This window comes from Balaenoptera acutorostrata, chromosome 11, assembly GCF_949987535.1.
Source record: "Balaenoptera acutorostrata chromosome 11, mBalAcu1.1, whole genome shotgun sequence".
NCBI lineage: Eukaryota > Metazoa > Chordata > Mammalia > Artiodactyla > Balaenopteridae > Balaenoptera > Balaenoptera acutorostrata.
Genome location: NC_080074.1, coordinates 88,402,489 through 88,414,178, shown reverse-complemented (window position 1 = coordinate 88,414,178; position 11,690 = coordinate 88,402,489). Strand labels below are relative to the sequence as shown.

The following is an 11,690-nucleotide window of genomic DNA, read 5'->3' as shown; positions in this document are numbered from 1 at the left end:
CTAAAGCTTTTGAGTTTGTTGTCTCATGTCTTGATGCTCTGTCAGAATGTTTATTGGTGGCTGTTTTGTTTCTCCTTTTCCCCCATTCATAAAAGCTTCATAAAAAGCTCACTTGAAGACCTAATATGTTACTTAAAATGGCTGCCATTGATTATTTTCTCTGTCAGCAAATGCAAGAAGCTGATTTACAGCTATTTAAGGAAATACAAATGAGTGGAAGAAAAAGGAAGCTTTTCTGGGAATTACAGAGTAAGCCAGGTTTTTCTTTAGAGTTTTAAATAAAACGATATAAATAGAAAATGGGTGAGTCACCATTCTTAGTCACTTGATTGACTCTAAATCTTATCCACTTTATTATTATTCATGAAAAGGCATTGATATGGTTGTGGTTATTTTATTGATATTTTAACAAGAGGTTTTTGTTTTATTTTAAAATTTAAATTTATTTTTTTATTTGCTAACCTATATTTTCCAGGGTGGAATTTTTATGAAGGATAATCTTAACCTTGTTTTAACTTGTAGTCTGGATCACTATTTAGTATAAAATAAAATAACCCTAAATCAGGTAATAAAAAACTTTAAATGCACTGTAAAAACCTGAACTATCAAGGAAGAGCTACCTAAAATAGTTACTAGTTCAGTGTTTTTTCTTTACTCATACATTCAGTGCCACTGTATGTTCAGTCATATACTGGAATAAGAATGTCAGAAATGCCATATTTTGTTCCTCAGTATTTCATGCTTCTCCCCCGCTGCCATTTAAACATGTGTTATCATTGTGTCTGAGCATTTTCTGCAAAACCTCCATTTATTTCACTAGCATTTGAATACTTCCTGTGTGCTAGGATTTGCTCTGTGGATTGCATAAGGAGAAGTGGAAGGGACCTACTGCCTCTCCAGGAAGCCATGTGCTATGTAGTGGGCAAGTCAGATCACAATACAGAAGTTTACATTCAGAAGGATGAGTGCTGTGTGGTGAAGGTGTACACGTCCAGGGTGAAGTTACTGGACGCTAGAGTAAGGGATGAAGCGAAAGTTTCCCAGAACAGAATACTTCCTTTTTCTGTGTAATAGAGAGCATTTTGCCAACATTAGTGTAATCATGGTTACTTTTTCTCTTTTATTCTCTTTCTGCCTTACATAACACTGTAGAGCAAGTAGAGTGAGTTGGAAACATTTTCAGTTTCTCATATTGGTTATTTTGCTTTTCATCTTTATCCTTTTCTCCGTAACAACAATACATAAAAGGAGTCCAAATGAATGTATCATGTGAATTATATAGCCTTAGTTAATAAGCTAATTTTTTTGGTTTTAAAGTACTTTAAATATTGTTTAAACTGTCCTGAGATTTGAACAATTTAACTCAGTAGAGTGTGGATTTCATTACTGCGTAAGAAACAAAAAAAGAAAAATGTAGCTTTTGAAAATTCAGATTATAGTTTTATTCAGTAATCTTATGCTTTACCCATTGTGTGCTAGTGAGTGTGCTAATTATATACAGATAAAATATAGTCTTAGCTCTTAAAGCAATGCTTTACTTTTTAGAGGTCAAGGATCCCTTGAGAATCTGGAAAATTGAGAATCCCCTCAGAATCTGCCTATATAAAATTTTGTGTAAAGTTTTCGGGAGTATTCTCATTTTCTTTCCACCCTTGAATCCCCAATTAAAAATTCATATCTTAAAGAATTAACAAGATAGTCATGCCATATGAGCTATTAATTATTAATAGTGATGTGGATGTTCCTCTAAATAATTGGAAATTTTAGAATTCAGAAGTTAAATTTGTAGAAGAAAAAAGTTCAGTGCATTTTTTTGGTAGGAAAGCATTTTCCAGTAATTTGATTTTTCTGGCACCCGAAATAAGGGAAGCAGGCCTCTTTAATTTTACTTTGTTGCAGAAGATTAAATTTAAGGTTGAGTTCCACTTTGTTTGCAGTTGTTTGAAAAGAATAGTTAATGCAGATTAAAAAAAATTTTTTTTCCTTTTAAGCTTTGTGTCTTGTAAAATGTGAGTTTGCCAAATTTTCTTCATCTGCTACAGATTAGGTATGCCATTGTTGCTGCCATGTGGCGGCGCACCCGTGCTTCTTAAACGCACTGACTGGAGGTTTATCGCATCACTTGTTCACATGCACGGAGCCTGGTAACAGCCTCATCTGTATCTTGTTAGCTTCATTTTCTTATTTTTAAAATTTCATTATTTATAAACTCAACATAGCATTTAAAAATAAAGGCTAGTTTTAATGAATTAATGCTACTACAAAAAGTCATTGCTAAAATTTTCATACTGAAACAGATTTTAACTTTTGTTAAAATGATCTATGCTTTATTTAAATTGTATTTATAAGCAGGCATGTTTTACCTGCCGTTTTATTTATGTTTGCCAAATTCTAAATATAATTTTGAAAATTGAAATTGAAGCTTTTGTTTATGTGGCAAAAGTAAGCTTCAGGACTGGGCTGTGTATTTTTATTGGCATGTAACCGTTAATATGAGCTCTACAAGAATTTGTGTTTAAAAGAGCTAAAGCAATCAACAGCTGCAATTTAAAACATTGTTTATTAAAACTGTTTGGTTGGCTCAGTAATACAACTTAGTAAATCCTCTGGAATCCTGATTTCTTGAAGGCTGGGTGGTTAGGTATTTCCCAAATCGTGTTTAGTCTCTTATTCATCTTAATCTTTTTAAACTGTCATTTTTTTTTCCTCCTAAAAGTAATGTTTATTGCAAAGAATAAAGGAAAAAAGGTCACTTGTCTACCATCTGAAATGAAACTAGTAGAAACATTTTGTTTTGGTTTATTTCCATTCATCTTTTTTCCCCTGTGCATTATGTTTTTTTTTTCTTTTTTCCTCTCTTCAGGCATAATATTTTAATAATTTGGATCACTGTGTTTACTATTTTGTGTCTTTTTTCATATAACATTTGTAATTCTCCTGGTCATTTAATAATTTTTGAAAATGAAATTTTTATCATGGCTGCACAGTATTTTGTCATGATGGTGGTCTTTACTCTCTCATTCCCAAGGGTACCTAGAAAAAAATTTTAAAATATGTTCTGACTTTTCATTTTGGAGCTTATTAGTAAAGTGATTTGGTTAAAGCTTGTTCTGTCTTCCCATTCTGCAGTTTAGTGAAGTGATTTGGTTAACTTTAAGACTTTCTGTGGAATAGTTTTTGTGAATTCAGGAATTTAAACTGGTTGAGTTGCAGTGGTTTATGTAGTCACCAACTTTTAAAAACCTTATATTATTTTGTCAATATGCATATAGATTTTGGTAACTGGGCTTTTATACTTTGATGATCTCACTTATTTTACTCTAGACTTGACTATTATAAAAATTTTGAATTAAATATTAAATACAATTACATTAAATTTTTTTGCTTTTGTCTAAAATACTCCACTTGCCATTACATTTTTCGTCATATAATTCTCTTTTTCTGAGTTTGAATATGATCAACATACATCCCCAGATTAAACATATAAATCTGTATGACACATGACAATCCAAAAGCTCTTTTATCTGGGAAAAGCCAGTGTGTATAAACCAGAAGTTTGTTTTGTTACCTCAGCTTGATGTTTTAAAAGACAGTGTAACTAGACATATGCTCTGCATTTTCTCAATATCAGCAGCTTAGAAACTATTCTTACAGCCATCTCTGTTCATGTATCCGTTTTAACTGTTGAGCCCTGTTAGCCTTTGAGTTTGTGATCCCTTGATGTAGACAGTGACCCATTTTGATTTTTTTTTTCCTAATGTTTCTCTCTGTCTCTCTTTCTCTCTCTCTTTTTCTCGTCTTTTAAAAAATAGGACCTATATCTCTGTTGAGTCAAACCCTCTCTAATACTCAGTACTCGAAAATGAAGTGTTCTTAAGCAGGAGTTTGTCCCTTGGGCAGGCGGAACAGGATAGTCTTTGGAGAATTATAATGAAATACGCACACCTGTATCTATATTTAGCACTAATTTAGAATAGGAATCTCTTTAGTTTTATGTAAAAATTTCTCAAATTAAAAAAATATTTAAAAGCAACTATACCTTTGCTCTTTTTAAATGATAAAACAACCACCTTAAGGCTGCTCAAATATGCTATTGGAAACCTTAATTATGTAGCATTCCAGGAATATGTAAGAGTTTGATAGCAACTAACTTCTTAAATTAGGCATGTTGTTATGTTGATCAGCAAGTGTTATAACGTTAAGTGCAGGGTTCTCAGAATTCAAGTCTTTGAAAGTCTGTATTTTATTTCCGTATATAGATTAGCTTGTCAATTCACTGTTGGAGTATCATAGATTAATTTTTTGTTAAAGTTGCATAGATTATTAAGTTTCCAAAGATAGTTTTCATTTCTAACTAAACTTGAATTTTTAAGTAACTGATGCCCCCATGTGGTTAAAGACATATTTTGCTTTTGTTTGAACTTGGAGAATGACTGTATTTTGACTTTTCTTTAGTGTAGTGGACATTAATGTTCACAAAGAAGCTGTTGACCCAGATAAATAATTTGAATTTTGTAAAGCTCATTGCCATAAAATTCACAGCCTTACCCTGTATTGTCTCAGAAGTGCATGTAACCAAGCACGTACAATGAGACAAAATATTGGAAGCTATTTAATTATAAATAGCATAGGGATTTTCTGATCCTATATGTGATTTCTTATGTCTCTGTTTTTGTGTCTCACATAGGTGATGTACAGTTCATTGATTATGAATATTCTGGATACAACTACCTGGCATATGATATTGGAAATCATTTCAATGAATTTGCAGGTAAAATCTAGAGGAACATGTTCCTCTAATGGAGTAGCATATATAATTTTGAAAGGATGCTTTTCGAATTGTTTTTCCTTTTCTTTAAAGAAGATCAACTGGGGGTAGGAGCAACAATTTTTATTTTCTTCCTGACCTTTTTGGTTTTTCTTTATCATTGGAGGAAAGAGGTGATGACCTCTTCCTTAAGTTCTTAAGGAAAATAATGATTGTGGCTTTTTTGTGTGTGACTTTTGTTAAGAATTGACATAGTTGCTTCGTAAATCTCATCTCATCTGATTTTTTCTACACAACAATAAGTTGGGTAATATTCCCAGTTTACAAATGAGTAAAGTAACTCACCAAGGTCACAGTAAAATGCAAAGAACTAAGATTTGAGACCACCTTTTTAATCATTTAAAAGCCTTTGCTGTTTCTATTGTGTCCTTGGGCTTTTGGAATGTTGTTTAACTAAAGAGCTCAAGAATTTTTTTTTTTTTTTTTTGTCATTGGCTATGAATAATTGAAAACCTGGTCATTTTTACCCCTGAAAATAATCTTTTATTACCATCAAAGATAAAAGCTTAAGTTTTTTTTATGTAAGTATAATTAATTTAAAATACATTTTATGGCTATATTTAGAAACATGAAATGCTCTAAAATAGTGAAGATTAGGGAATTCCCCTGGATGGTTTATACCTAGCAGGAACTTTTCATTGTTGAATTTGTATTTTTATATATTTACGTATTCATGTATTTTCATATACTTCTAAGTTATCAGACTGGGTAAAGAGAGGTGGGGGAAAGTTTTAGTTTACGTGTTTTCAGTTATTTCCCTCCACCAAGCCTCTATACATGCCATATCCCCACATACATGTTGTACATAAATATCTATAGGGCGGGAAAGCAGTTGTGCATATAATGAGATATCACCATGTTAGTCATATGGATAGTCACTGCTGTGGATACAAAAGAGTGATCTTAATATGATTTTGTGCAGAAAAAAATTGAAAAAGTTAGGTAGAGTTTGGATGTGCAGATAGAAGAGAAAGAGAGGCCACTGCAGGAAGAAGGAAGAAATCTTCAAGATGAGTATACCTATTTCTGTAGGATATAAAATCCATGAAGGAGAATAGAGTGTCATAAGACCAGAGAAGTAAGTTTGGATCAACTTAGGAAGAACCTTGAATGCTAGGCAAAATACTATGAACTAGATTAGTATTTTTCAAACTATACATCATGAGATCAGATATGTGGGGTAATGAAAGCAAGGAACGGAAAAGAAATAGAATATCAGAATTGGAAGGTGTAGTTAGGGTAAATATTGTTCTGTGAAATTTAGTATCAGGTGTGTGTATAAGGTTTCAATATAAAAATGTATTTCTTACTCTGTGAGAAATGGTTAAAGAAGCTTTAGAGCCACAGTTCTAGGAAATGCTCTAGATATTAGTGTGCATAAGAATCTCATAAGAATCTCCTGAGGTACTTATTAAAATCGAAGATTTGTGGCTTCTGATGCAGGTGGTTCAAGCTTCATACTTTGAGGAAAAACTGAGGCAATGAGAATTGATTATAGTGATCAACTGTACTGTGCATTAGAATTTAATTTGGAATATATTATGATTGGTTTATTATTCTAATAAATGCTATTTACTTAATAATATCTAGTATTTCAGCCCAAAATGGAAACATTTAATAATTTTTTTCTGAAAACATATGTAGATGGTAGGGATTATTAAAGTTTGCAGAAGATGTGTAATGTGTTCTTAAAAATCTCAGTGTACTTTCTTTTCTATTTTAGGTGTGAGTGATGTAGACTATAGTCTTTATCCAGACAGAGAACTGCAGGGCCAGTGGCTGCGTTCTTACCTCGAAGCCTACAAAGAATATAAGGGTTTTGGGTCTGAAGTTACTGAAAAGGAAGTAGAAATACTCTTCATTCAAGTCAATCAGTTTGCATTGGTAAGTTTAAATTTAAACAATTAATGAAAGATTCTTGATATGATGTTAAAAACTAAAAATTTTCATCATTTTTTAAACAGTTCCCCATTTTGAGTTTTGTGAACTTGTTATTTGTTTAAAATAATGACAAAATGAGATTGTTTAAAATTCCCCCACTGTAATGCTTTTGAGGACAAAAATTTTGTTTCATTCACTGCTATATCCCCAGCCCCTAGAACAACAATGCCTAGCCACATGGTTAAGTGCTCAGTGAAATTATTTGTTTAATGAATGGATTCTAGTTAGAGTTAGGATTAATGTGTGAAGTAGTTTTTTTAATATCTAATTCTCTTTCTTTATGTTATAAAAAACATAATCAAGGACAGACTTATGGGTAGTAAGGTTTTTCCACAATACATTTAATCATCACATGTTAACATGTTAACATATCATGTTAACACGATAAAAGTAGATTGGAAGGACTAGTAGAATTATGTTTTCATAACCACCAGTATTTTGTCTTACTGACCTTCTTTTGATAAGCAGTTATTTCCTGCATCTTTGATATTGTAATGCTTTATTATTTTCAAGACCCACTTCTCTTTACTCTAAATGCATTTACGTTTTCAAATTTTAGTTCATTTAAATTACCTTTTGAGAATGACGTGATGCCATTAGAATGAGCTTTCAGCTAAGGTGTTGAGACAATTAAATTGAATACTGGGTTGAAGTTATTTTAGCTACTACTTCTTTTTAGTTTTAATATAATTCTCTGCAGTTGACATGGGGAATATTTGCTATGTAGTCTTCACAAAAAGACCCTATTGGTGGCTCACAGGTGTACTGTTTCCATAGTCTTAAGAGCAGCATTCCCCCAGAGCCATACAGAATACATCTTAAGTAAGAGGTGTGCTGAAAGGTGGCTTCTTTACCTGCTGTTCTGATGTCTATTTTGAGTAGAACTGTTGGTTAAATTAATGACATGCTCTCCAGTTCGTCCTAGGATGCCTGCTGTTTCTATTTATTCTATTTAAGCATGATCTTAAAGTAGAGAATATAGGGTTTTCTTAACAATAATGACATAATTGCTAAATCCAGTTAAAACTCTTCAGTCTTTATCTTACTTGATCTGTCCATAGCATTTGACATTATTTTCCATTGATTCCATTTTTTTTTTCATTAATTTTTGTGGTCCCATTCTTCCTTGGTTTTCCTCTTTTGTGCCCTCCTGCTTGTCTCCTTCTCTGGCTCCTCTTTCTTCTTACTCTTCCTCCAACCCTCTTACACGCTAGTGTTTCCTAGTATTCGGATTTGGGGCCTCCCTCCTTTCATTTTATGTACTTTATGTACTTTTTTTTTTTTTTGGCCATGCCACACGGCTTGTGGGATCTTAGTTCCCTGACCAGGGATTGAACCCAGGCCCTCGGCAGTGAGAACACGGAGTCCTAACCACTGGACTACTGGAGAGTTCCCCACTTTATATACTTTTATTGGGTGATCTAGTCCCATGGCTTTTATTGCCCTTTCTGTTAATGATCCCACTGACAGGCTCCAGATCAGTACTGACTGTATCTATCCGGGGTCCCATTAGTATTTGACCACAAGGTGTCCAAACTTGAATTTTATTTTCTGCATCCTATCCTCTGTCCCATTCTTTATTCTTTATTGTACTATCTTGACTTAATTAAAATGCTGTCCATTCTGTTGCTGTATTCTGAAACCAGGAAAGAATTTTTTTTCATGTGTTCCTCTTCTTCTCACATTGTTTCTCTTTTCCGGTTCTATTCTAAAATTCTGTAAATTCCAAACCTTTCTCCTTAATTGCATGACCTTTGATTAAGGCCTTTGTCTCTCACCTATGTTAGTCTTTACTGGTCTCTTTACCTCCAGGTTTTTTCTGTCTGTAATTCACACTGTATATTTTAAAAGCGCTCTTTCTAATAACTAGAATCTAATTTATGAATCTGATTGTGTCACTTTCCTACTTTATGACTCCCCATGACTTAACAGAATGAAATCCAAATGATAGCATCTACAAATTGTCTTATTTCCCACTAAATTTCTCACCTCCCACCTCCTCTCTGGCAGAGTCATCTTGTTTTCTAAACACTTCAGGGTGTTTTAAGCCTGTATGCTTTTGTATAGATTATTCCTTTCTACCTAGAATGCCCTTTTCCCTGTATTCTCCTGGCAAGTTTCTCTTGTTCCTTATGGATGTGTCTTAAATACTGTTTCCTCCTCTTTCCTTAATCACTTGTCATGAAGAAGACAGCACATACATAAGTTATAAAGCTGTTTTGATAAGGGAAGAAAAGAGGTTTGAATAAGATCGAGGTGTAGCTGTTCTAAATAAATAATGTTTGGTAAATGTTTATTGTTTGGTAAATGTTTGGTAATGTTCTAAATAAATAAATGTTTGGTAAATGGCATGATCAGACTTCTCAATATTAAAAGATTTCACTTCTAATTAATTGTTTACTATAATTAATTAATGTTGCGGAGATGACAAACAAAAGTAGGTATTTGCATTACAAAACCAAATAGGGAATACAGGGTTTTTTTTAAGCTTTGAGGAGTTTTTAGACACATTGTTGGCAGACTTCAGTTTCTTTCTAAGTAAAATATTAAAGTTATATTGAGGTTTTCAGGAAACAGTTTGAGGATTCATTTTAGTTATTTGTTCACCATATAAAGCTTTTAATTTTTCTTTGCAACAGGTGTGGGTAGCCTAGGAATTAAAATACCCTTTGATAGAGAGACTTACATATCCATAACTTCCAAATCTGAGAGAAGTAGGATTAGTAAATCATAGAATCACAGATTATTATATTATTTGTACTTAAATATTCTCTCTTTGCCATTTTTGGGAATGCAAAATGACAAATGGGCTATTTCCTCACTTCCCCTTTTATCCGTTTATGAGTCTAATGTTACATATAAAATTTTAATTTTTCACCCTATAAAAGGTGTTACCTACCAAAAAAGTGAAGTTTTATGTATAATGCTTCTCTAGTATAGAATCATTTAGTTATTTTACATTACTATATGAATAAAAATTGAGAAATACATATGCCAGCACTGCTTGAAATGGTGGGGAGAGCTGTTTTGATGTTATTTTTAGGTGTAGAATGTCCCCTGATTTTAGTCTTTTCTACTACAGAACCCACCTAATAGGTAGAGATTATGATACCATTTGCAGATGATTTTTATATCATTAGAATATGCTGAGGTGATTAAGACTAATGGTTCTCAAACTTTTTGGTCTCAGTACCTTATTTTACGCTTCCAGAACTTTTTTGAAGACCTCTACGAGATTTTGTTTATATGGTTTAATTATCAGTATTTACCATCTTGGAAATTAAAACAAATTCAAAATATTTATTAAATACATATTTTTTTAAAAAGCTCATATTAACATAAACAGTATTTTAAAAATGAAAAATAGCTATTTTCCAAATCAAAAAACACTTCAGTGAGAAGGATGACATAATTTTTTATACTTTTACAAACCTCTGTAATGTCTGGCATAACAAAAGCTGTATTCTCATATTTGCTTCTGCATTTCATCTCTTACAATGTATGGTTTCGGTTGAAGTATATGAAGATAGTCCTGTTTCACACACATAGGGTTGTTGGAATAGAGGAGTATTTTGCCTTTTCAGAGAATTGTGGATATTCTTTTTTGATGCTTCACCAAAACTCAGCAAGTGATAGTTTCTTAAAGGTTAATTGTAATGTTCAGTCTGAACACATAAGTTAACTTTTGTATTCTATTACATTAATCTCCATTAGTTTATCTTGCACTTTGAATGGTTCTTTTATCAATGCGTGATTTTGTAATTTGAATGTCATTCATTAGTCATTTGGAAAATATGGATTTATTGAGCTGTATAGAACTTCTAAAAGTTGATACATCTCATTATATGATATTTAAAAAATCACATTTATTGATATCACCACCAGTATCAGAAAAGTTTTAGGTACTTTATTGAGAAGCTGATAAGCTCACAGAGTTCAATACACATTTTCCAAAGTTCTAATTTTAGGTTGAATAGTCAAAGTCTGTTATTGGCAACAAATACTGTCAGTTATTCTCATTGAAATGACAAGTTCTCTTTTTTATATTTGAGAAATGTCTGCCAAATACCCAAGTCTAATAACTCTAGTTCGTATGTCAGTTGTTCTTCAAGTAAAAATGATGTTCCATTAAAAATGTGCGAGTTTAGCTCACAACTCAGCCATATGTGGTTTTCCTTGAGACAGCTTCATGCTTTGGGTATGCATCAGCCATGCTTTATATGTACTTCCTGTATCATCCCACAGAATATCAGAATATCATGTACTCAAGGGTGGAGATTTAATAAAATTAATAGTTAAAGGACTTTAACTATTAAAGGACATTCTTTAGTGAGACTGGATTTGTACTGTGAGTGTGTGGTGGTGGTGAAGAATAAGACTACTATACTCATTCAGTTTGGTACCACTACCTTGACTTATGTTAAGGTACCAGGAGCTTCACCCAGTATTGCTTTTTCATCATTGCAAATGTAAACATAGTCGAAAAGACAAGTAACATATTAGTATTATTATGAAAATAGTTTTGGGCCTCAGAATCTTCCATGGATTCATGGACCACTTTGAGAACCACTGATTGAGACTTTCAAAAGAAGGAAGGCATCTCATCTCATAAATCTCTTTTCAATACCTGAGACACTGCCTTAGACAGAAAGAAGACCATTTAAAAAAATCTTCATCATTTTTGTTTCATATAATTATAATAATTAACATTTTATTGAATGTTTGTTGTATGCCAGCTGCTCCGATGTGGTTTTTTTTCCACACACCAATCAGTTCTCTAGTTCTCAGCAGGCAGTGATTGGGTGTCCTACAAATTTAACTCAGGTCTGACACTATCCACCTGGAGATAGTGTCAGATTCCATAGGTTAAAGGTTCAGTCCCACAAGACTGCCCCCTCACCCCTTTAGATGCCACTCACAA

At 32.7% G+C, this 11,690-nt stretch overlaps 1 protein-coding gene across 1 annotated transcript in view; it reads left to right on the top strand.

Annotated features, from left to right (window-relative positions):
* Window positions 1-11,690, top strand: part of ETNK1 (ethanolamine kinase 1) — a 69,370-nt gene that overhangs the window by 44,825 nt on the left and 12,855 nt on the right. The window contains exons 5-6 of the mRNA XM_007194839.3: window positions 4,688-4,771; window positions 6,552-6,712. Of these exons, the coding sequence (XP_007194901.2) occupies window positions 4,688-4,771; window positions 6,552-6,712 (245 nt within the window). The remainder of the gene's footprint in view (window positions 1-4,687; window positions 4,772-6,551; window positions 6,713-11,690) is intronic.